General features: G+C 46.4%; 1 protein-coding gene across 5 annotated transcripts in view; it reads right to left on the bottom strand.

Moving 5' to 3' along the window:
• Positions 1 to 9841: 9841 nt before the first annotated feature.
• The window catches only part of MID1 (midline 1), a 157272-nt gene continuing 140985 nt past the window's right edge, over positions 9842 to 26128 (bottom strand). For all 5 annotated transcript variants that reach the window (XM_039234265.1, XM_039234266.1, XM_039234264.1 and 2 more), the window contains exons 8-10: positions 24158 to 24319; positions 19803 to 20010; positions 9842 to 14018 (exon numbers count right to left, since the gene is read on the bottom strand). In XM_039234265.1, coding sequence (XP_039090196.1) covers positions 13670 to 14018; positions 19803 to 20010; positions 24158 to 24319 — 719 coding nt within the window. In that variant the 3' untranslated portion in view covers positions 9842 to 13669. The remainder of the gene's footprint in view (positions 14019 to 19802; positions 20011 to 24157; positions 24320 to 26128) is intronic.

Here is a 26128-nt window from a genome sequence, read left to right as displayed (position 1 = left end):
CCCTAATACACTGGCAGAGGATTTTGACCATTGATAACAGTGTGCAGACTCTTTAGCTCAGGATCCCAAGGCCAAGGTAGAAACAGCCCGGGAACAATGCCTGCAAAGGCTTTTTATGACTAAAAAGCCCCAAGCACGCGTATAGCTTTCCCAATCAGCAAAGGCACTTGGCTCCAGCCTGTCATTAAAATGTGGGCATGGGCCCAGCCCCAGGCCCGGGAAAGCAGCCCCCTCCATGAGCAGGCTTCCCTGAGCAGAGCAGAAAGCCCTGGCCATGGGCCCCCTGGAAGCTGGGAAGTTTCCTTGAGTGGCCTGGATGCCAGCTCCCGCCTAGAGAAGTTGGGAGAGGTGATGGCTTTCAGGCTGAGGACTGCAGGAGTAGAATTCCCAAATTCCCAGCCAAAAAACATAATCCTGAAGTGGAAAAACAAGTGAAATTCATACAAACTGAACCCAACGATTCCCTTCATCATTGGAAAGGAAATGGCGGGGAGATGGTGGTGGACAAACATCGCACGGGGGCCACACTCCTTCCTTTTTCTTACGGCGGAAGCCAGAGGGAACTCAGCTCAGAGCTAACCAGGTCAGAAGGGCCAGTCCATCGGTGGGTCCCGCTGATTGGCAGTGCCCTCCATGGGGGTTCTCTATGCCATCAGGAGATGTTTCCTTTGGTTCTTAATTTTTGTTTAGCTTATGGTTCTTTGACCGATGGAAGCAATTGGATTTCTTAACCAGAATTAAATTGTTAGGTCCCTTATTGCACAAGGGAGGAAACATTCTCAAGTAATTTTCATTCAGATGAAATGGGGATAAACTGGGCTTGAAATAGAAGGAAAGAATTAAAATAGTAACTCTAGTCCCAGGTATGTTTCCTCCCGTAGGAAACAGTGGTTTAAAGTTTATGGAACAGGTTAACGAGTTGGAGAACCTTGCCTTTTGGCCCATGTCCTAAAATAAGACTTAAACACACTTCAAAAATATACAACACTTCTCATTAATGGTGAATAAAGAATTAGGGTTTGAGTCAGGATGTAGAGGCTGAATGATTCATATGGTAACATGTAGTAGAAGTGAGGTTTTTCAGAAATGAAATATTTCATTGATTGAATGATTCCTGGAACACCATGGGCATTTATTTTGCTTTGCTTTTTCCCCTCGTGCTCTTTGATATTTTTCCAAAATTTCTTCCATTGACATACATGACTGGACTGGAGAAAACGGACTAAATTCGAGAGCTGAACAATTGATGTGGTATCAGGAGGCTTTTGGAGAAGTGCAGCTGCCGTCAAGAGTCTATAGAAATGGAATATTAAAAAAATATTTTTTTGGTCTTGCTTGAAGGCCGTGGGATGGATTGGAGGACTTTTAAGCCTGTTCTTTTATTCTACTTCTGTTTACCTTTTATGGCTCCATAAAAGGCAGAAGGTTTGTCCTTCCGGCTAATATTACGTTAACGGGAATGTGTGTAACTCGAAAAGCTGGGCATCGTTGACTAGTTAGTTACTTATTTTCTCTTGCTGTCAGTTTTCATTCAAACAAGTTTCTTGGATCACCTAAACCCACACATCACTTCTTTCGGTTCTGCATGAGATGCTGGGGGCCGGAAGCAGTACTAGCTTCTGGGTTAGGTGTGGCAAATGGACGTAGGTCAGGCTAAACATCGGCTGTGTAATTCTTTTGATCATGGAACAAATTTGATTTGAGTACATACTATATAAATCTAACACTGATACCCTCCCTTGCTCCCTCTCTTCTTTCTTTTCTTCTTTCCTTTCCTTTGATTTTCCTTCCTCCCTCCTTCCCTTCTGCCTCTCCTCCTCTCTCTCCTTCTTTCTCTCTTCCTCCCTCCTTCTTTCCCCCAATCTCTCTCTCCCTTAGATTCTTTTGGTAGTAAACATCCACTGAAGACATACAACACACTAGCGACTGTGTTAGGCACCAGAGATATTAAACACAGTTCCTATCTTCAGGGAGCTTAAGTTCTAAGAGGAAAAAAAATCTCTCGGGGGCGGAGGAAGGCAGAAGTCTGTGGATTCTTCTGAACTGTGTAAGGAAGGAAGAAAGGAAAGATAAAACAAGAGAGCTATACTTGGGGGCTACTGTATTCTTCCAAAAAGCAGCCTCTCCTAGTCTCTGGAGAATATGCTTACAGCTGTTTGCAAAAACAAAACAAAAGAAAAAAAACTAAAAAACAATTCTCTCAAGTTAGCCTTGGGAAGAATAGCTTCATTTGATGACAGAAGACCAGTGATGTGACCATGACCAGGGACAGGGTCTTACCTTGAGGACTGATGTGGAAGGTGAGGATGCCAGTATTTCCTGTGCTGCAAGAAAGTTCAGAAATAATCTATTGTTGCAGTGCAGAGAAATGTTTTGAGAGCTTGAGTAAATTCCCATTAAGTGTTATTTATTTATTTACTTATTATTATTATTTTTTTTAGAGAGGGAGAGAAAGTGCAAGCAGGGGAAGGACAGAGAGAGAGAGAGAGAGAGAGAGAGAGAGAGAGAGAGAATCCCAAGCAGACTCCAAGCCCAGTGTGGAGCCCGACTCGGAGCTTGATCTCATGACCTGAGCAGAAATTAGAGTCAGATACTTAACCGACGGAGCTACCCAGGCACTCCCTTTAAAGTATTTTTTTAAAAACACATATAGTAAGCTCACTCTTCTATTTTTTTTTTTTGTAATAGTAATTTGTATAATATTATCGGCAAGTATACAAAAATGTTTTCTGTCTGAGTCCCGCGTTTACTTAGAATCAGATGTCTTGGGTATTTGCTTATTGACAGCTTCCAGATCCAGGGAGAGGCTGGAAGTGTTTATTCTTCTTACATCCCTGCTTCCCTCCCTCCTGACTTTACTGATAGCACGCTGGGCACACGGGAGATCTTTGAACTGTGAGCGGGACAATGGCTGCATTATTGCCAGACAGCCCATAAACGACCCAGTGGCCTGGGAGCAGAGAGGAAGCAATAGAAAATTGGTAGGAAGGTAACATGAGAAGATCCCATGGACAGAAGGAATGTTATCATGATAGAACATTGATGGAACATATAGAACATTATATTGCTCTAATGATATAACGTTGATATTAGGGTTGAAGTTCTCATCTGGGCCAGTGGTTCTCAAACAGGAGTGACCGTGCCCCCCCCAAGGGGACATTTGGCAGTGTCCAGAGATATATTTGGTTGTCACAAGTGGGAGCAGTGAAGACCAGGATGTGGCTAAACATCCTACAATGCACAGGATGCTCCCCAACAAAGAACTGTCCCGCTGCTGACGTGCATAGCGCCAAGGTGGAGTGCTCCTGCCTTAAAGAAGGGGCATCTAGAGAAAAGACTGAACAATGATGAAAGCCGGGCTTCAGGAGACTTTGTCCACAGAACAAGTGAGGTGAGGTAGAAGTATTTACGGAAAATATAATCAACAGATACTGGCTTTCCTGACCTTTGTCTCTGTGAAGGCAGAAGATTGCACTTGGCCATCTCGTTAGACCCTCAATACATAAGCAAACAAAATTCGTAGTATCCTGCCTAAATTGGAAAGGAGAACTGGACATGCAGACTGTAATTAGCAAGAACGAACAACATCCTCACTTTTATCCAATTCACCGGCACATTTTAACCCTCAGCCACGACGCTTGCTGCCAGAGCTGTAAAGGTGTCATGACTTTGACCTCCCTGCCGCCGAGCTGTTCTGCAACACGAAGCCTGGCCATCCCGCTCTGGGGATGTCGTGAACGGCTGTGTCTGACGGCATTAAGGGAAATTGTTCACATTTGTGTCTCGGCCGCTGTCACGAGCTGGGTTGATTTTCCTCCAGCCAGAGCTGTCCCTGAGGACCTCCCGCTTTTAGGGACAAAAGCCTCAGGAAGGATGAGCTGCTTTTGCAAGCCGGCTGCCCGGACCTGTGCAGTAGCTCTCTGAAGTCACTGGGTTGCAAGCTTGGCATGGTGTTCTGTGACGGTCTAGAAGCGTCTCTGGGGCCTGCTTCCCTGCGGGGAAGGAGAGGCCCGTGAGACTCCTCTGGGCCGTTCTCCAGGCCCCGGATGATTCCCACCTGGCCATGTGCGAGGATGACTGTGCCCTCATCACTCGCACAACAACTGTTAGCAGTGTTCGAACAATTCTGCAGGCGGCCTTCTGTTTCTGGCACCAGGTCTCGTGGCATTGCTTAATGAGAACCGCCTGTCCGGCAGCATCAAGGGCTTGGGCTCTGCGGGCTGGCCGGGCCCTGTGAACTCTGGGGTTCAGGGTTCATGCCCTGGCACTTCTGCTTCCCGTCAATCATCTGAAGGTTTCAAACGTATTCCCCCCCCCTCCCCCCCCACCCCCCCCCAAAAACAGGCTTCTCGATTTCAGGATGTCCTGAATGTCCAGGTCTGGAATGCAGGAGAGAGAGCAAGAGGCAACCGATAACAGATGCTGCCGTGTGGACGCCTGCCCCTCCTCTCTCTGTGCAGACCCATTCCCTGGGGGTCAAAGGTCACAGGCTTCCATTGGGCAACTCGTTCCACGCTGAGGGCTGGACGTCTGTTCTTGTCTGTGCCTCTTGCCGCTTCGGAACCTGGCCTCACCAAGGTGAACTCACCTGAGGCTTGACATGGGGACCTAAACCGAAACTATTCATCTCTGTCGGCATCTCCAGTAACTTACTTATTGGGCGCTGACGACAGACTCCAAAAAGCAACTCCATTTGGATAAGCTTTCTCCAAATCCTCCAACTCCAGAACTTGTTTTGCCCAACTGTCCTCATCTTTGCTCTTGCTCTCATTCTTTTGGGGGGTAAAAGAAAACGGGACTAGGGGCGCCTGGGTGGCTTAGTCGGTTAAGCGTCTGACTATCACTTAGGTCATGATCTCGCGGTTCATGGGTTCGAGCCCCGTGTCGGGCTCTGTGCTGACTGCCAGCTCAGAGCCTGGAGCCTGCTTCAGATTCTGTGTCTCCCTCTCTCTCTGACCCTCCTCTGCTCACGCTGTCTCTCTCTCTCTCTCTCTCTCTCTCCTAGAAATGAATAAAACATTTAAAAAAAATTAAAAAATAAAAAACGGGACTAGGAGGGAAGGAAAAGGAGAATGCTCTATATATTAAGCAAATTGACTCGCAGGAAATGTGCTTCATTTGGAAGTCTACTTTATCCGCTGTTACCTTAGATCCTGCAGCTTTCTCTTGATGGGTGCTGGCATGTTCTACCATTTGCCATCCTGTTTCTTTGAACCCATCTCTGTCTTTCTTATTGAAAGTGAGTTTCTTGGGGCGCCTGGGTGGCTCAGTCGGTTAAGCGTCCAAGTCGGCTCAGGTCATGATCTCACGGTTCGTGGGTTCGAGCCCCGCGTCGGGCTCTGTGCTAACTGCCAGCTCAGAGCCTGGAGCCTGTTTCAGATTCTGTGTCTCCCTCTCTCTCTGACCCTCCCCTGCTCATGCTGTCTCTCTCTCTCTCTCTCAGAAATAAATAAACACATTTTAAAAAATTTAAAAAAGAAAAAAAAAGTGAGTTTCTTATAGATTGAATATAGTGTCGGATGGATGAGCCTGGAGCTGGTCTTGGGTTAGTATCTTTGGGAAATGTGGGCGTGACCGGTTCATTGAAAGGGGCTGCGGGGCAAGAGGCCTGGGAATATGGGAACAGAATATGAAATAATGAAGAAAACAGAGAAATTGGCCCCTATAAAGAAGCAGGCAGGAGCACCCAGGTGATTCAAGACCAAGTTGAATAAGCAGGTAATACAGGCATTGGGTGGAATTCCACATGCAGGCCTGGTGGGTTCAGAGTATGTGCTGCAGGTCAAGTTAGAGGTTACCAGCTACCGAGAAGAGGCTGGGGCTCTGCGAAACGGTAGTGAAGGTTAGGGAGTGTGCTCCTGGGGAACCTCGGCAGAACGACCGAGGAGGCGGGGCACCGAGGTCAAAGGGGACCTTCTCTAAGACCGAGGTTGACTGTGACACCTTGGAGCCCATTTTATTTGCACCTGGATTGTCTTAGAGTGTGGGATGAGCTGAGCAGGCAAGTGAGAAGTACGTAAGTACAACCCCAGGCCTGCAGCACAGGGACAGGAGCTGGGCGGGAGATGATAGAAGACACTGATGGGTGGATTTACTTGCCCAGATTTAAGGTTTTATTTTGGCTTGATGACACGCAGGCACTATAGAGGATGGAATTTGCCAGGTGGTAGATTTCCTAGCTTTTATCTTGATATTGTTTTTTATTCTGTAGCATCTGTGGTTTCTGCAAATATGAGGACTTTTTAAAAACACACACCTTTTAAAAAGGAGAATAGTGGATAGAGTAGGTTTAAGAGAATGTCAGAAGTAGAACACACTCATGAGAAATTATAATTCTACCCTCTATGTTTATTGAGCACCTACTACATGGCAAACGTTGAGCTAAGTCGGCCTTGGCCTCAGATTTCAGGAACTCTACAGTCTAGTGGGGGCAAAGGAACAGAAATAGTAAACAAAACTTACACAAATACAGGCTAAATTTCTATTGTGATAGACATGCAGAGCATAGGTTGCTTTACGAGTCAAAATTAGGGGAATTTGGCTCAGGCAGGGAGGTCAGGGGAAGACTCTTGGGGAAGTGACAGTTGAGAAGCCACCTGAAATATGAGTGGTAGGGAAGAAGGTGAGGGGAGTAAGGGTCTGTGGCAAACCACAGTGTAGCCAGGGAGTAAGTGGAGAGTGGCCCAAGATGACGCGGGGGACACACACAGGGACCGTGGAGAATCTTATGAGCACCGCGGAAGAGCTTCAGGGAGAGTTTTAAAGTCAACATATAGAGATGGGGAGTGGAGGTGAGAAAGGCCGAAGGAGTGTTTGTGGGTGCGATGTGACCCGATTTTGAGATTACCTTGGCTCCTCTGTCACCCGGGGGGCTGCTGCAGTGTGGATGGCAGGTTAGGTCAGCTGTAGACTGGGAGATCTAGGAGGCTTGGGCTTGGAGATTGTGTACAGACAGAGGAGTAGGTCAGTTAAGGAGATAATCAAGAGATAAAATCCACAGGATTTGTTGATGGATGGGACACGGAGGGCACCAAACATGAACCTGTGGTTTGGGGTTCATTAAACTGGTTGGATGAGGCAGTGTTTGGGGGGAGAGAGCATGAGTGCGGTTTTGGACATGTGGAGTCTGAGGCATCCTTCAGACTTCCAAAGGAGATGACCAAATAGGCAGTCCAACGTAAGGGGCCGAGCTCGGCAGAGAAATCAGACGTAGCGATTTAAATTTGGGAGGCTCCTGCACAAAACGGTGCAGGAGGAGGTGGTGTGGATGGCGTTGTGTCGGAGGGATTAAGAAAGAAGTGGTCAACATCTCAAAAGCTGCTGTATGTCAAGATGAGGCCAATCAATCGTGTATGGGAACAAGTGTTGATGCAGACACTTTCTGACATCAGTGAGCGTGGTTTGGTAGAGTGAAGACTCCAAATGCCTGGTGAAGGGCGTGGGGCATAACGAGAGGGGAGGACATAGAGGCAGAACGTCCGAACCGCCCTTTGAGAAGCTTGACAAAAAAAGAAGAGGCAAGAGAGGGCCGAAGCTGGAGGGAAAATACGACTGGGGAAGTTATAAGCTTTATTGCCTGAAAGACTTTACTGAAATTGAACAGCTTTTAATGACCAGAAGCAAAAATTAAGCTTTGAGAAAAAATAGACTGTGCGAAAGCACCAATGTTCATTAAATCATTTTTTTCCGTGTCTCTCCTTAATTGGTAATTGGTTTTCGGCCATGACACATTTGCTTGTTAATTGCTATACTTCCTATTTAATCATGCTTTTATAATTCTCTCCGGAGAACATGGCTGAAAAAGATCCAAAGGGAGCCTGAATTCCTCTCCATAAATCGCCCATGGTGAGACAGAACAGCTACAAGAAAGCTTTTTTATAAGGCCTCAACCCCATTTTTACTTTGTTCTTGAAAGTACATCCCACAGTGAGAATGATATTCAAGCGAGAAGGACTTTGCAAGTTCCACGTGGCTCCCTATGCTCTTCTAACCACAAGCAACTATCTTCTTCAACATATTTTACTTGTATTTTTTTTTTTTTTTGAGAGAGAGAGAGAGAGCAAGCAGGGGAGGGGTGAGAGAGAGGAAGACAGAGAATCCCAAGCAGGCTCCACACTGTCCAGGCTCCACACTGTCAGCACAGAGTCCAATGTGGGGCTTGAACTCATGAACTGTGGGATCATGACCTGAGCCAAAACCAAGAGTCTGGCCCTTAACTGACTGAGCCACCTGGGTGCCCCTGTATTTTTTAAAATAATAATTTACAAAAGAGGGGGGTGTGGGCTACTCTCTGGAGTGTACGGTATGCCCTTCAAGTTGACTTTGAAAGATGATTAATTACAGCAGTGTCTGTTCAGTTTCAAATGTTCAAATTAAATGTGCTTCAAAACTCTTATTAAAGGGAATATCCTTTACACACCTGTCACTTGTGAGAAGGGCTGATTCAAGTCAAAATTATGAAAGAGGTAATGCTAATCATTAGACCCGACACACTCTACCCTGTTGAATGAAAGAATCTTCTAGTGATCTTTGAGTGGCCCTGACTTAAGCACTCAGTAACTAATTCTCCATGAGTTCTGTGATTTCAGATTGATGTAATTCAGAGGTGGAAAGGACTTGAGAGCTAACAGGCCCAGAGCCCTGAGGGGCTGCCGAGCCCTCAGGGAGAAAGGAGATAGTCAGAGAATGAGCTATGGGCTCCGGGCCACATGTCCAGTACTGTATCTGTTATAGTAGGGGCTGGCAAATTGCACCATATGCCTGTTTTTGTAAATAAAGTTTTATTGGAACCCAGCCTCACCCATTCATTTACGCATCCTCTGTGGCTGCTTTCAATCCATAGCTGCAGAGTTAAGTTAGTTGCCACAGAGGTAGTATGACCTGCGAACCCTAAAATAACTCGCTGACTTTCATAGAAAAGGTGTTGAGGGGCTCCTGCGTGGCTCAGTTAAGCATCCAACTTCGGCTCAGGTCCCGATCTCACATTTTGTGAGTTCTAGCCCTCGAGCTGCACTGACAGCGCAGAGCCTGGAGCCTGCTTCAGAGTCTGTGTCTGCCTCTCCTCTGCTCGTGCTCTGTCTCTCAAAATAGATATTGAAAAAAGAAAAAAAGAAAAGGTCCCGAGCCCCGTGTGTATAGCACTTTTGAATCACTTCAGACAAAAGGACAGAGTGCTGGGCCCCACTCTAGACCTTCTTGGCCCCAATCTTTCAGAAGGGGATCCAGGAATCAGCATTCGTTAAAAAAAAAAAAAAGGCGATTTTAATGTTCTGCTAGAACTTATTGCTGCTCCCACTCCCGGAGATGCGGACGAGGAGGTTAGGGAGCCGGGCTGGAGAACAGGCATTTCTACCCAGCTCACAGGTGGTGCTGAAGCGCTGGACCCCCAACCACTCGGCAGAGCACGGACTTCCATCGAAGGGCCTGCACCTCTAACGAGACAAGGTCAAGTCCTGGGGCCACGGGATGGGGTTGGGGATAGACTTGTTGCAGCTCGTGCCCGGAAGAGCCTCACTCCTCTGTTCCAATCATTCTTGCCCTCCCCTCCTCCCCCCCATCTAGAAGACTCGAAATCAAGCCCTTCTTGCTCCGGATCTCCACTCCTGTATAGGTTTTATTGTGTCTTAAAAAATTTCCTAGGGACTATTTCGAGGCGTGTAAAGTAACTGCATTTTGAACGGAGAGCAGTGGGATGCTGGACCGTCGAGTTTCCGGCAGAAAAGGAAATGTACATTGCAAAGTAGTTCAAAACCCCAGCAGAAGCTGAATAAGTATCTGTGGAGACCATGCGAAAACACAAAATGATGAAAAGGCAACAGAGAGAGAGGCAAGACACAGGGCCTTGGAACCACAAAAAGGATTTTATTTTGAACCAGAAAGCAACAGCAATGGAGAGAACAGTCCGGGCCAAGGGCGTGGCACTGTGACTCAAGCACCAGGGACTGGATTTGTGCAGGTGAAGGGGCGGGCCAGAGTCCACTCTGCCTTTCCAAACTAAGCAAATCACATCCAGATCTTTGTGACACATCACTGGATTCCCGTTTACACAGGCTTGGACTGCCTTTCGGGTTCCAGATTTTTGTAATGGTTTTGTAAATATTTCTTAAACTGAAGGAGTCACTGCAGTGAAACTTCTGCAGTGAAGTGTCCCCTTTTCTTTTCTTTTGGATAGATCAGGCATTGAATCAATTACAGGAGAAGCAAAACAGATTTGTGAGAGTTTTGCTTTAAAAAAACCTCCGAAGAGCAAGAGTTTCTCACCTGCGGCACCACTGACATTTTGCCCGGATCATTCTTGGCTGGGGTGGGGGGTGGGGGCGCTGTGCAGTGCACTGTAGGAAGTTGAGCGGCATCCCTGGTCTCTACCCACCAGATGCCAGTAGCGCCCTCTCCCAAGTTGGGGTAACCAAAAATGCCTCCAGGCATTGCCAGATCGCCCCCTTGTTGAATAGTGAAAAGCACTATTTCAAAAACATCCTTTTGCTTCCTGCTTAACATTTTATAAGGGTAGACCAGATCATCAACTTCCCAACACCAAAAGCACATGTACACGAGCACACGTGCGCGTGTCTCTTCAGGCACCGCATACGTGCCTGGAGCCGAAGCGGAATCCCACGCTCACTGGACAGTGCTGGTTCAGTTCCTTGGCAAGTTCAGGGTCAACATCCCAGTACCGTGATAAATTGTCCGTTCGTCATCAGGTCATCTCCTCTCTCCAGCCAAAATCATCATCGTCAGTATTTGCAGTCAGTTTTTGAAGTCATTTTGTTTCAAGCTGGAAAGAAAATCTTTACCCGCGCCCACTCTCCTCTCAATCCATTTCGATTCCTCTTCGAATGACACGGCCAGCCACCTTGGACACTGGATCCAGGTTTCTTCATTTGTATCCACCAGGAAGAGAGGTACCATGTTCCTGAGTTCTGGTATGAGGACTGGCTACATAACATTTGAGGCCCAGCGCAAAATGCATTTTCAGGCCCCTTATTCACAATTTATTAAGAATTTCAAGATGGCGACAGCACCTGTCCACACACCCACGACGTCAGACCCGGCAGGCCTCGGTCGGTGCTGCATCAATTTGGTTGTATTAATTTAAGTGGCGCCGCCATCTTTCTCCCCTGTAACGCAATGCTTCCTGCAAAGCTATGGACCTCACAAACAAAATACTGTGACCCCAGTCCACTGAAAGAATTGTACTGCAGCAAATGTTTATAGCATATATTTTTTAGACTCTCAAAAAAAATCCACATGGAAATCTTTTCTACACCATTACAGTAACGAAAGGAAACACGGTGGCCTTTCACCATATACACATTTTCCTGTAAATAGGAGAACATGGAAATAGTAACTGCTACTATCCACAAAGTTTTTAAGTTAGCAAAGAGTGAGACTTCCACAACCAAATTATAACATAGTCCCTCTTGTCCTTATAAAAATAGCCAAAACATAAACTAAATGGCTTGCAGTGAAAATTTGAGTAGTAACTTCTTTATGTTGTAAAACATTATATTCACAGAAATATCGTCCTCGTAAATGCTTTACACGAACATCATAAGGCAAACTGTAGCATCTACTGGTACCTGGCAACCATTTTAAAAACTCAGAAGCTGACTTTTAGACCCTTTTATTTAAAACCTGTTGGTGTACAAAGTGCATTAAAATATCCGTTATCCAGCTACCAAAACAGTATGTAAAAATTACAACCCTTTCAGTTTGCCCAGGGAAGGCAAAAACACATTATTTTTATGTTGTAAAAAAAAAAACAACCCAAAAAACCATTAAGTTTCCAGAGAATGATTAATTTTTTTCCGTTGAGGTGTCCATCTGTTAGAGGTGAAATTGTCCTAAGTAGCTATCAAAATATTCATCTGGGTATAAATAATATAGTAAATATATAAACTCTATCTGTTAAGAAAAGAGAGCGTCTGCCCGTGAAGGGGACAGAAACGCCCATGATGTGGCCCACGGGTTCCGGGCTCACAATCATGTGATGTGATGCTGAAACGGTGGGTCTGTGGACGGATTTCAGGGTGACAATTGGTTGATCTGGTTAAAAACAAAATTGCTGAAGACAATGCTTAAATTCATCAGTCTGTTCGGTCGAAATGGCCAACCCCGTAGTTCAGATAAATATGTTAGCAAATGAAATGACTTCTAGATCTCATGCCCTTCGTCAAGATAGAACCAATGCCAGATTCCTGGTCCAAGTCCAAGGACTGCTTAAGAAAGCCTTACTTCATGGACCATTCCAGCTTACCAGGTCCGCATGCCCAGAATCCCACCCAACCGCTTATCAGCTGGTTTTATTAGCAGTCTCCAGCGTGGCAGTAGCGAGTTTGATTTTTTTGTGTGTGGTTTTTTTTTTTGTTGTTGTTGTTTTTTTGTCTTGTTTTGTTTTTTGTTTTACAACTCCATAGCAAACTATACTAGAACACAGAGGGTCCTCTACATCTTTCGAGATGTTTAATAAAAGTCTTTTTATAGCTTTTGAGGCACGCATACTAGTAAATAGTACTTTCTGCAACGTCCCTTGTCATTACCAACTCATAAATAGTGTTTCTCGGGTGAGTTATATTTGGACGTGGTAGAGACAGTCAGGGCCATGTGTCCTGGAGAGCAAAGTCAGTCCAAAGTGGTGCTGCCATTTGTAATAGGAAATGTTTATTCCCTCAGCCCCAGCAAGCAAAGAAAAATGATTTGGGAGAGAGGGAGATAGGACAGCTGTTAAATGTAGTAAAGCAATGTCACAGGCCTCACGATACTACTAAGAGGAAGAAGGAAACAGACTTATGTCATGAAACAGAACCCTACTTCTGCTCAAAGACAAATCAGCCTCTGACGTTTTGAAAAATCGGTAGGATTCACAGAGACTATTTTCAGTCGGAATCTCAATTCTCAACATGCTCCCAGAATCCTGAATCCTGGGAGAGGTGAGGTCACACACGGCCGAAGGCTTCACAACCTTTCTTTCCGACATTACCCCACCAGCCATTGGAGGGTGATGACAGACTGGGCCATGGCGGAGTCCAAGCTCCAGAGTCAATTCTTTCAATTCTCTCTTTTGCTCTCCATTCCGGTTGAACCAGTAAGTTTTTGACATCACAGTTAAAACACTTCAAAATAAACCAGAGTAAGAAAGCCCATGTACTGCCCTACTAGGTTCAAAACTATTTTTTGCTTTTAAGATCCTCCCGTATTCTGGTATGCGCTGTTGAGGCAACAGGACCTACAACAGAATTGGTAGGAGCTATGAGGATGTGAGGAGGTGGATACGCACACAAAACCACAAGAGTTTTTCCTCAAGCCCACAGAGTGTGACGAAACGAAGGCTGTTGTGAAGAGCCCGTAAGCTTCTGGGCTTCTTAATGTGCAAACTCAAATAATTTCTAAGAGTTGTAATTCTGGGTATGTTTCTTTTATAAATAATCTATAAATTTTCCTGTAGATACAAAAAAAAAAAAAAACCTTGAAGAAATTATTAAAGCGTGTACTTAATACAAAAGACAGCAAAGGGGGAGAATCGCCTATTTGGAGAACTATCCTAGCTGATTTCTGGACACTTTTTGGTGAGACTTAATCACCCTCTGGAAGCCTGTGCTTTCTCTGTCCCTGAAATGGTGGCCACGGCCCTTTTTAATCCCCCAGAAATCAGCTCCACGTGGCCAAGAGCTCACGGCAGCTGCTCTGTGCAGTCCAGATGGTCTGGGATCGGAAGGCCAGTTATAATGGTCAAACACTTGTTCCACAGCGTGAAGGTGGGGCACACAGGCTGCGAGAATGTGATGTCGAAGGTGTAGAGGTGGATGGAGTTCAAAGCATCGTAGAAGGCGATGGAACCGTTATCATAGTCCAGCAGAATGCCGACGCGCCGGAGATGGGGGGCTGGCTCGATGGGGGTTTCCTTGCTGTTGTGTCTCACCACCCAGTTATTGTGACAGCGACACAGCGCCCAGGAAGCAGAGTTCTTGCCGATCCACTCGTGCTTCGGGGCTGATTTGTAAGCGAGGCCGATGGCATACCTGCACAAACAAAACAGTGACAACGAGAACGATGAGGTGTGTGGCACAGGTGTGCTAGATCCCTTCTATGGTTATCCGGGGTCACGAGAACCTGATTCGCTCTTCAGTGAAAGCTTGGCAAGGGCCCTGACACAGGTGTTCCTCATCTCCTTCGCTCCCAGACACACGGTGGGTGGAAATGGGCTGTTGTATTTATTCATATTCCTGTTTGTAGTTCAGACATTATATGAGGATTTGAACTTTGTGTTTTGCTGCCTCTTTCCTTCTTTCTTTCCTTCCTCCCTCCTTCCTTCCTTCCCTTCTTTCCTTCTTTCTTTTCACTCCTTAAGACCTGCACTGTGAATTCTCTAGACCAGTGCTGTCCAACATAACTTTCTGCAATGAGTGAAATGTCTTGCTCTGTTCAATATGGTAGCCACGAGCCACATGTGGCTACTGGGCACTTGAACTGTGGCTGCTGAGACTGAGGAACCAAACTTTATATGTAGTTAATTTTCATTAAGTTAAATTATGTAAATAGTTGCATGTGGCTCAGGACTACCATATTGGACAGCACAACCCTTTTGACCTACTTTGAATTTTTCTTTTTTTGTTTTAATTTTTTTAATGTTTTATTTATTTATTTATTTATTTATTTATTTATTTATTTGAGAGACAGGTAGAGACAGCATGAGCAGGGGATGGTCAGAGAGAGAGGGAGACACAGAATCCGAAGACAGGCTTCAGGCTCTGAGTTAGCAGTCAGCAGAGAGCCCGACGCGGGGCTCGAACCCACGAACCATGAGCCGAAGCCAGACGCTTAGCGGACTGAGCCCCTGATCTACTTTGAATTTTTCAACTGGCATCATGTCTGTCATTTCCCATGACTTCAAGCACACTTTGCAAAAGGCAAGCACGGAGAATGATGTTCATTTGCAGGGAAAGTTCCTTGTCCTCTCCTGGTGCCAGTTTCCTCATCTGTAACACAAGGGCAATGACAGCCTCCATCTCAGATGGTTATTTTGAGGAGTAAAGGAAAGAATACATGTAAAATTCTGGGCACGAGGCCTGGCAAGGAATCTTTAGTAACTGCTGTTCTATTCTTTTTGCTCAATAACACATTACTAATTAAGTATCAGAATCAGAACTTGAACCTAGGATGACTCAAAAGGCCCCAAACTTAAACAACATTCTCTCATACCTTCCCTCACCAGAAATTATGTGATTCATCACGGCCAAAAGCCCTTCTGATTAATTTCCTACTACATTTAAAAAAGTTCTGAATGTCTTTGAGAGCTAGATATCCTGGTTATTCTAAATGTACTCTTGGGGCGCCCGGATGGCTCAGTTGGCTAAGCGCCTGACTCTTGGTTTCAGCTTGGGTCATGATCTTACGGTTTGTGAGTTTGAGCCCGGAGTTGGTCTCTATGCTGACAGTGTGGGGCCTTCTTGGGATTCTCTCCCATCTCTCCCCTTCCCCTTCTTGCGTGTGCTCGTTCTCTCTCAAAATAAATAAAAGTTCAAAAATAAATAAACGGGGGAGCCTGGGTGGCTCAGTTGGTTAATCGTCCGACTTCGGCTCAGGTCATGATCTCATGGTTTGTGGGTTCGAGCCCCGCATCGGGCTCTGTGCTGACAGCCAGCTCAGAGCCTGGAGCCTGTTTCAGATTCTGTATCTCCCTCTCTCTCTGACCCTTCCTTGTTCATGCTGTCTCTCTCTCTCTCAGAAATAAAACATAATAAATAAATAAATAAATAAATGTACTCTCAACTGCTCCAAAAAAGTTGAGGATTCTTTCTACAATGTTCTAAGCTCCTTAATCTCTTTTTAACCTGCTGAGGTATGCCTCCACAACATTTGCAATATTTCAGTTATTACGATAAACAAAACTCATCATTCTTAATAAAGAACAAATGCTTCATGGCCCAACTTTTAATATGTTATAGCAGAAGCCGGTCTAAGTGGATATTGACATATGGTACCTTACCTAGTACGGACAGAAAAAACTTCATTGGACTTTGATAAAGTGACATTCTTTTGAAAATCACGTGTTGGATTTAAAATACGATCACTTTCAGTAAGAGTGCTGTGTTAAAAAAAATGAATATAACACACTATCACTGAATTAAAAAAAGGATGGAATTGATGATCAGTTAAGGCCAGGGTACCAGCCTGTCTGCCATCGACTTGGCCTCCTCTCTTCCTTCTTGCCAATCCTGCTCTGCATCTCGGGGGGGAATCCCGGGGCTGCATTTCCCAGAATCCCTTTACCAGTGGGAGGCTGGGAGGTCCTGCCACCGTGACGGCTTTGCAGAAGACGCAGAAGTTCTAAGAGGTGGGGAAAATGCCCTTTTCCAGACAGCAGAGAGCAGGGGTGAGGTTTGCGGGAGCTTCTGGCAAACTCCCAGGTACACCTGGCTCTGGGCTGTTGGTAGCTTTCTGGCACACAGAGCTCATCCCCGACGCACACGCCCAGCCCTCCCAGGGTCCCAGTAAGCCCCTGCTTCCCTTCCTCCTTGATTGACTTTTGGTTTTCTGCTGAACCCTACGTCCCTGAGACACTCTGGAAAGGTTTTTGTTTTGTTTTTGAGTATTTCCCCTAAAGACATTCTCTATGCCCCGGCAGACACCGTTTCCATTTTTCAGATAACTCGGAGCCTGCGTCTGCATCACAAAATAGCGGAGCCTGTATCATTCCCTTCATGTTGCCGCACACCAGTTTCATGTTTTATTAAAGAACTTTGACGTTTTATTTCCCAGCTGAACCTTAACTGAACCCGCTGTGAAGTAGCTGTGGCAGGTATGACGGACTTCATTTAGCAAATGGGAAAACACGGAGGTTAAAATTAGGAGCAGAATTCAGAGTCTTGCTCCCTCCCCTTTGACTTCTGGCCCAGTAATCCTTGCGTGAACCCATGTTTAGTTAACACCATTTCATAAAACACCAAGCGCACATTAACAGCATTAGAGAGTAAGAAAATAACTACGTGTATAGTCCATTAAGCAAAGGAAAATATCATTATATTATCATTAATCTGTAAAACTATGTACGTATTTCCATCGAGCTTGAAAGGTGCAGGCAGAAGGTAATGCTCCATTAAGTTACGCAGTGAGACTTGGAGAATTCAGAAAGTATAAAAATTATGTTTCTCAGAGCAATGTTAACATGCCCCATCGCAGGGATCATAACATACATGTTAATTGAAAGTCAGGGCTATATTTCACGAGAAAATATATGTGTCATTAGCTGGTGCAAGTCAAGGCGTCACAAGCATTTGATCATATGGGTCACCCCTTCCTCTCTAACACCTTCCAGGAAACGTTGAACTACGTTCTACATAAGAATTTTTCTGACATTGACACAATCCGGTTTGTAAAGATCCAAAGTGTGGCAATTAATTTTAGACGTTTCCCCCCCTCAAGAGTTGGTTTTGACATCTGGAGGGTGTTTTCAAGGTAATACCGATCTGTGTTTATATAACTCAAGTGGTCTGGTGGAATTTCCCGCACCATTCGTCAATGGGAATGAGATCATAATGATCAGGTATCATTTATCATAAATAATTATTAATGGAGTTGTAATTATTTAGACACTGGATTCTGTCCCAGATTAATACAGCACGTTAATTAACTAGGAATGTTTGCTCCTTTGCACCTGCAAAAATTCATTGTATTTTCCTTTGGGCTTTTATCTTGCCCCAGTGCAGCTAAAACCTATAAATGCCAGTCTGGCCCACAGCCGAACAGGGGGGTTGGGGGGAAGGATTTGTCGTCTATCCTCTGGCAGGATGTTGGAACAGGAAAATGTTCTGGGCAAAGAGAACTGTGAGGATCACGACGGAAGAAAACCTACTTGCTTGGCCAGTACAGGTACCGTTTTTGGGAGAAAGGAGATACGCAAGCTTATGATTTCACTTTTTAGACTTCTGTGGACTTGTAACAACACTGCAAGGCACTTCAGACACAATGTGTCTTAGCATCTTTATCTCAAAACCAGCACCTTCATAATACTCATCCTTTCAAGTTATGCCGATTTGAAGTGTTTCTTTTTATGCACGGTTGAAGCTCTTACTCATCAAACACGCCACTGTAAGCCCTGGCGTAATTATAATGTTTCAGAAACACAGCACAGTGGTTAAGAGCAGAAAGAGATCAGCAACCTATAACCCATGGGCCGAATCTGGCCCTCTGCTTATTTTTATAAATAAAGTTTTTATTTGTGCACCGCCACACCCATTCGTGGACATATGGTCCGTGGCTGCTTTCCTGTTACAACAGGAGAGTCGAGCTGTTGGGATAAAAATCATCTGGCCTCCAAACCCAGCAACATCGGTTCTCTAGCCCTTTACAGAAATGCTTGTGAGCCCTTGGGTAAGAGCTTGTACCCTGCAGATTTCCGAACCCTGCCTTCTCTGAGTTTTATGACCTTGTGCCAATGGGCACGTGCCTTAGCCGTCTCATCTGTAAAGTGGGAATACCAGCCCCTGCCTTTGTGGGGCTGTTAGGACAAACGAATGAGTTAACGTCTGTAGAATGCTTAGACCAGCGCCTGGCACAGTGATGCTAGATGAAGGCTGGTGAAATAAAAATAAAATAGCTCCCTTTTTCAGCAGTAGCCAACAGGTGTTTGCGAGACGGCCAGCCCGAGTGAGGGGGGCAGTCTGTGGCTGTGGAATAGACAAGGTCAGTTTTGTGAGATTAACTGGGCAAGGTTAACTAATCCGAGCGCGGACACCACGCCCTGCCCGACAGACACCTTAGGTTTAGAAAGCTCACTGGACTGAGGGCACTGTGCTGGATCTAACGGACCTTTGGAAGCAATTTCCAGCCCATGATCACTGTTTCACCCTCTCGGCTCCTCTCGGCTCTTGGCTATTTGCGGTAATCGGCCCAGTCCAGAATCACAAAACGTACAGGGAAACAGAAAGTAGTTTCTTTAAAAGTCAAAGAGTAGTGTTTTAGAGTAGGAATCAGCTGATGATTTCGGTAAAGGGCTGGTGAGTTCATATTTTCGGCTTTGTGGACCATAGGGTTTGATCTTAACTGCTTGACTCTGCTGTGGGTCACAAAGGCAGCCATAGACAACGTGGAAAAAACGGGCGTGTTCCCATAACACTTTATTTACAAAAACAGGCCTGGGGCCCAAGGGCTATAATTAGCTGACTCGCATTTTAAGGCATGAAAGAGCAGTATCAGCATACTAGCTCTCCTAGGGACCAGGACTCTAACATCTTAGCTGCAATTTGTGGAGTAAATTTAAAAAAAATGGATGGACTTAAACCCAGTTGGGTTCCTTACTGGCTGAATGGTAGATCAGATGACTCCTTTGCAGATATTCACTCCCTCCTCTCACCTCCAAGGGAGGAATACACTTCCCTAGACCACTGGCTTTGGGTTTGGCTATGTGACTGGCTTTGGCCGATCAGAAGTTAGCAGACGGTAATGTAAGCAGAGGCTCCTTGAGAAAGACATGGCCTGGGTGTCCCTCGCGTCCAAAGAGGATGAAGAGACACAAAGAACGGACCTAGATCCAACCTGCAGCTTGAAGCAAAGCCCGGTTGGGATTAGCCTTGAAAGCTAACCCACGGATGTGCGTGGTTAGTGAGGGATAATAAGTGACTACTGTTGAAGCCACTGAGCTTCGGGGTGCTTGTTATGCAGCATTACCATAGCAACAAAAGACTAAAAAAGCTTTCTGCGTATTATCCTTCAAGATGGGCTCTGGTATGGATGAGTGCTCCAACACAGTACAGCGTAAGACGTGCCTTTTGTATAACGGGACGACGATAGATATAATTGCCTACCATGTGCTTCCGCTTATGACCACCTCCCAGTAATGCCGACCGCTATCAATGAACACATTTCCAGCGACACCATAGCTCCCTTGGCTGGTGAAGCGTTCAGGCGTGTGGCTCTTTTTGGATGACGACTCATCACGTTCTACTGTCAAGTTGTCGTGGGACACCTTCAGCTTCCGATGTGCAGATTTGGGGTCCAGTTTAAATGGTTGGCCTGGGAACGAGTTTACAAAACAAAAAGAGGAAGAAGAAAAGGACTGTTAATTTTGACACGACCAAGGATGTCTCTTCCGAATCAGATTTTAAAAACACCGTAAAACAGTGGATACGAACGTGTCCCTGCCTTCATGACCTCCTTTCCCATCAGTCCCGAGACAGGGATCCAGAGTTGTTACACCTAAGGACTCAACAGTAGCATGGCCGGGGCTCAACCACAGCTATCATCATGGGTCCCAGCTGGACCCAAGCAGCACAGGAACATACCGGACAAACAGCGTCCCAAAAGGAAGGAGAAAATGAAGACTTCATTTTCAACCATTCCCATATTCAGTCCAGCTTAAAATGTGGCTCATGCTCAGTAGACTTCAGACCAGAAACCAAAGAAATCAAGATGGCTGATTTTGGCAGATGGAATATTCTATAGGCTTTATGTTATTCCGAAATTGTTGAAAATTAAAAATTATTCCCATGAGCTCAGAATGGTTATAGAGATGTGTACTTGGGGGACGCCTGGGTGGCTCAGTCGGTTAAGCATCCGACTTCGGCTCAGGTCATGGTCTCAGGGTTTGTGAGTTCGAGCCCCGCATCAGGCTCCGTGCAGACAGCTCAGAGCCAGGAGCCTGCTTTGGATTTTGTGTCTCCTCTCTGTCTCTCGCCTGCTTGTGCTCTCTCTTTCTCTGTCAAAAGTAAATAAATAAACTTTAAAAACAAAAAAGAAATGTGTATTTTTCAGCCCACAACAAGGTCAGGAAAAAAAAAACCGTGATCCTAACACCTGTGTTTTCTACTCCTGAGTTATACGTGTGTGTGTGTGTGTGTGTGAACACATAATTCAACAAATATGAAATAAAAAAATATATACAATAAGGCTCTCTCTACCTCTCTATTTCATTAATCACATTTGTGTTTTGAAGATCGAACCACTAGAAAACCTTGACAGAGTCCCACCTGAACGTCTTGTCATGGCTGCTGTCACTCCTTTGAGGATTTAACCCTGGTTTGCAGAACCGCCCGCCATTTGACACCACATCGGGCACAAGCTTCTAAAGGCCGGAAATGAGTTACGAGAGGAGGCAAATACCATGATGTCCCGACCCCGAAGCCACTGGAAAAGTTTGGGAAGTTGCTGTGGCGACACATGATGTTGCTGAGAACCTGACACTGAGGGCCTGGGGGAAGGCGTGTTAGGTCACGCGCAGAGGATTTCCAGCCGCCACTTGGATGACACTGGCACCTCTGAAATCCTTTTAGATCAGGGGCCGGCACATCTTTCTGGTGAGAGGCCGGATAGGTATTTTCAGCTCTGCTGGTCATGTGGTCGGTCTCTTCGGTGGATGCTTAACAATGCTGTCGTGTTACGGAAGCATCCAGAGACAAGAGGTATGAGGATGGGCGTGGCTGTGTGCCAATAAAACTTTTTGTATAAAAACAGACAGCCAAATCTGGCTGGTGGGCTGTGGTCTGCTGCCCCATGTTAGATTTCTGTCCCCATCACAGAAAAGGTTAAAGGGGGAGCTGAGAAAATCTTCAAGTGTTGATCAGGGCATGGACATTCTCAGAGGCTGTAAGGCCTGCTGGATTACCCATGTAGTTTAAATTTCAGCTTGTCTTGTGAAATAAAAACGTCCTCAGGAGCGATCACACCAGCAACTATTAGGGATGAAGTATGAACTAAGGCAAGAAGAACATGAAGATAGTTTTGCTTAAAATGTTTCAACTTTTTTTTTTAAATGTTCTTATCTTATTTTGAGAGAAAGAGGGAGAGACAGAGCACGAGCGGGGAAAGGGCAGAGAGAGAGGGAGACACAGAATTCGAAGCAGGCTCCAGGCTCTGAGCTGTCAGCACAGAGCCCGACACGGGGCTCGAACCCATGAACCGTGAGATCATGACCTGAGACGAAGTTGGCCACTTAACCAACTGAGCCACCCAGGTGCCCTCTAAAATGTTTCCACTTTTAAACGTGGAAGACAGAATGTATGTAAAAATAAGTGGACACTAATGGGCAGACTAGGAGGAAATCTCATAAAGGCTGCCATCGCTGAAAATGAGGGCCGTGTTCTGGTCTTCTTCCAGTGAGGAATATCAGACTGTTATAGCCACCAGAGAGATTGGCCTCATGGGGTCCCTGGGTGGCTCAGTCAGTTAAGCGTCTGACTTCAACTCAGGTCATGATCTTGCGGTTCACAAGTTCGAGCCCCATATCGGGCTCTGTGCTGACAGCTCAGAGCCTGGAGCCTGCTTCGGATGCTGTGTTTCCTTCTCTCTCTGACCCTCCCCACTCAATCTCTCTCTCTCTCTCTAAAAAATAGGCATTAAAAAAAAAAGAAAGAAAAAAGAAAGAAAGATTGGCCTCATAATGGTGAGATGTATCCTGTCTCGTCTCAGCTCACACCTTCACCTACACATTCACGATCATGCCAGCCTAGGTCAGGCCCAACCCCTGCACCCTCAGCGAGCAAATTCCACCTGTGCCTCAGCTGCGTTTCTCAAACAAACCATCACCTGCTCTGTCCAAGTCAAAGGATTTTGCTTCAATGCAGACAAATTAGTTCAAGGAACAAATTAATCATTTACTTTATATGAAAGAATTCAATTCACTGTAATATTCGCACACGGAAGAGTTTGGCCAACTATGGCCTGCGGGCCAAGTCCAGCACACTGCCTGTGTTTGTCAATAAAGTTTTATTGAAACGCAGCCATGCCCATTCATTTATGTGGAGCCTATGGCTGCTTTTGCACTACAGTCGCAGAGCTGGATACGAGCGGAAGGTGACCGAGACCATCTGACCTGCACAGCCCCAAATATTTACTGTTTGGCAGCCTGTAGAAAAAGCCTGCCAACTCCTCGTGTAGAACTTGCTAACATCTGTTCAATGACTGCATGTCTAGAACTAGAAGATGACATTATCTGTCTACGTGTAATGAACACATTATCTTTAAGGTTTACTATTTTAAACTGATGCAGCACAAATAAGACGTTGCCAAGATACAGTCTACAGGATTAACCTCGGTGTAGGTATTTACTTCTTTTGTTGTTCCTACTCAATCTCTAAAAACATGTCCTCCTTTACCGGCAGAAACACGGAGAGGAGAGAGTAGCTTAGTGACTAAGAGTATGTGCCTTAGGCACCTATGTCTGGGGAAAAATAGAGTTCTTTGACCACCGAAATCAAGGCTTTGGGGTACGTGAGGGTTCCCCTCGAAAAGCAGTTCCCTGTTCCTATTGAGTAGCGGACAACCTTCTAACATGGCGCTGTACTGACACACTCCAATTTGCTTTCTCTCGGGAGGTCCTGGGCAAAGAAACTCCATGTTATAGAACATATTTCTAGATCAAAAATAGGAAAAAAAGAGAGGATAAAACAAAACACATGTGGGCAGAGACAGAGAGGGAGGCGACGGTGTTACCAGATACATGTAGCGGCCAGATCTTTCTTTGTTGTGTCCTGTGCGGCGCGGGATGGTTCCCATCATCCCTGGCCTCTAAGCACTAGATACCAGTAGCATCCGCCCCCGTTGTAACAACCCCAAATGTCTCCAGACATCGCTCCATATCCCCGGGGCGGGCAGAATCGCTTCTGACTGAGAATCACAGACCTAGACAGATATCTGGGGTAAAGTAAAGAATTCCTGAAGAAAGAGCTGTTCATTTGTTCTTCTGCTGTGGAAAACGATACTACTGGGGCGCCTGGGGGGCTTAGCTGGTTGAGCGTCCCACTTCCGCTCAGGTCACGATCTCACAGTTCGTGGGTTTGAGCCCCGTGTCGGGCTCTGTGCTGACAGCGAGCTCAGAGCCTGGAGCCTGCCTCAGATTCTGTGCCTCCCCCTCTCTCTGCCCCTCCCCTGCTCACACGCTGTCTCTATCTCTCAAAAATACCATTAAAACAATTTTTAAAAAAATGAGCAGTCTGAAGTGCAGAGAGATTGATGGACTCACAGCCCTTAAGGGAGTCGAGTCAGTTTTGGAACCCCATTAATGTCTGATGCAAACAACACCGCTCCACACTGGCTCTTTACTTGCTTCTTGAGGCTGTCGGCAATGCCGGAGGCAGAGAACAGGAACAGAAAGGGGGACCGAGGCAGCTGAGAGGAGGGGGCGGGGGGCGCGGGGCGACAGCTCGGCTGAGCTCGCGGCACTTACTGTTTGTCTTCAACTTCCCAGGCTCGCTGCTGCGGCTGCCTGCCTGGTTGATGGCCTTGACGATGAAGATGTACTTGGTGCCGCTCTGCAGCCCGTGAACGGTATAGTGGTTCTGCTTGATGTTAGGCACGATCATCCAGCTATCGGCAGAGTTACACAGACCTGCAAGACCAAGCAGACACGGCGTAGTGCTTTGGTACAAGTGTGGGGCGACATCTGCATAACTCCAAGTCTGTGTAATTCGGGGTTATTTGAACCGGAAATGGAGTGCCGTGTCATTTCTGGGGGAGACGGCTAACACGCTCGCGGGCTCAGTCTCCTGCCTGCAGTAGGTGATCAACCTGCATTTATTATTATATACTCCTATCACATGCTCTAAATGGAAAAAACCCATTAAAATGATTATATTGTGGGGCAGCTGGGGGTGGGGGGCTCAGTCGGTTGAGCCTCTGACTCTTGGTATCAGCTCAGGTCATAATCTCACGGTTTCGTGGGTTTGAGCCCCTCATCACGCTCTGTGCGGAGCCTGCTTGGAATTCTCTCTCTCTCTCTCTCTCTCTCTCTCTCTCTCTGCCCCTTCCCCACTCATGCTGTCTCTGTCTCTCTCAAAATAAATAAATAAACTAGAAAAAAAAGCATTAAAAATTACTGTATTGGACATTCTGTTCAGGGTAAATAGAAGCAGCAAAGGCGGTTCTGTCTGGTATCTCGTGCACGTACGCATGTGCGATGCGTTGTTAGGGGCCGGGGCGGCGTAAAGAAAGCAGCGAGCTCTCGCCGGGTCCACTCTCTGCACCCTCACCTCACGCTCTCGTTACAGGAATCATTACAATTTGCATCTCATCAATTATGAGACTCGGGGAGGTGAGAAGAGACCTCCTCATCGTGGATGAGAGGCCGACTGCACTAACGTAGATGTAATAGGTGGCATTTTTGCCTCTAATTTGTTACCCTGCCTAGGATCCAGGCCTGAGTGACTTCGCAGTGGCTCGCTCCTTAGGACACGGCCTTCAATCTGGCCGTGTGACTGGGATGAGGCCGAGGTGGCGATGTGCCAGCTCCAAGAGCAGGCATTACAAGGTCCTGAGACTTTCTGTTGACCCCTCGGGCCTCTGTCTTCGCCATGGGGAGAACATACCCCAGATAGTCTGCCCATCGCGGCAGGATGAGAGACACAGGGCACAGCTCTCCTGGCAGCCAGTGCCCGAGGGAGGCCAGCAGAGACCGGCCCAGCCTCACACAGGGCAGCCAAGAGAGTGATCAGCCGGGCTGTCTGCGTTCCAGACTCAGTGTGGCCGTAACTAACCAGCTCGGGAGTCACGGTCCCTGAGAGACCCCTGGAGCGGGCAGCTCAGGGCCCAGTGCGGCTCTTAGAAAGGCAGGCACGGGGAGTTTTGAGCAGCTGCGTTCCCTGGCATGGCTGGTTTCAGAGCCGAGCTCTGGCTGCATTCTGCAGGATGCGGGTTGGGGGGCGGGCGGAGGATTTACGAGGCTTGGAAGAACATGGAGGGAAAAGGAAGCCCGTTTTGTACTGCAGCTGGCTGATGCGGAAAACATCTCTTTGGTATTGGGCCCAACTCTCGTCTCTCCACCCATCAATCTCCACTCGCTCTAGAGAACCTTTCCCCAGCCCTCTGGCGACCGGCTGTCATGAAGTTTCCTGACTCTGGTGAATTTCCTTCACCATTTCTTGGTAGAGGGCTGGGCCCCTCCACTTCCTGAGGGGCTCCCAACTCCCCCCACCCCCACTCTTTCCCTTTCAGTGGATTTGCAAGTCAAAGGGTTAGTTCTTTTGATCTTGAGGCAACTTATACCTTACCGTAATCCCAAGAAGCAATCCCTTCATCTTTTTTGGTCTCACCTCTTTGAGAATCTAATAAAACATTTCTAAAGAAAGAAAGTCACATGTGCATTTCCATACCAACCCACAAATATTTGCATAGCATTCCAAGGTATTCACAGCCCCGTGAC

This window comes from Hyaena hyaena, unplaced genomic scaffold, assembly GCF_003009895.1.
Source record: "Hyaena hyaena isolate Hyena2069 unplaced genomic scaffold, ASM300989v1 scaffold_85, whole genome shotgun sequence".
In the NCBI taxonomy this organism is placed as follows: domain Eukaryota; kingdom Metazoa; phylum Chordata; class Mammalia; order Carnivora; family Hyaenidae; genus Hyaena; species Hyaena hyaena.
This window is presented reverse-complemented; position numbering and strand designations above follow the sequence as displayed.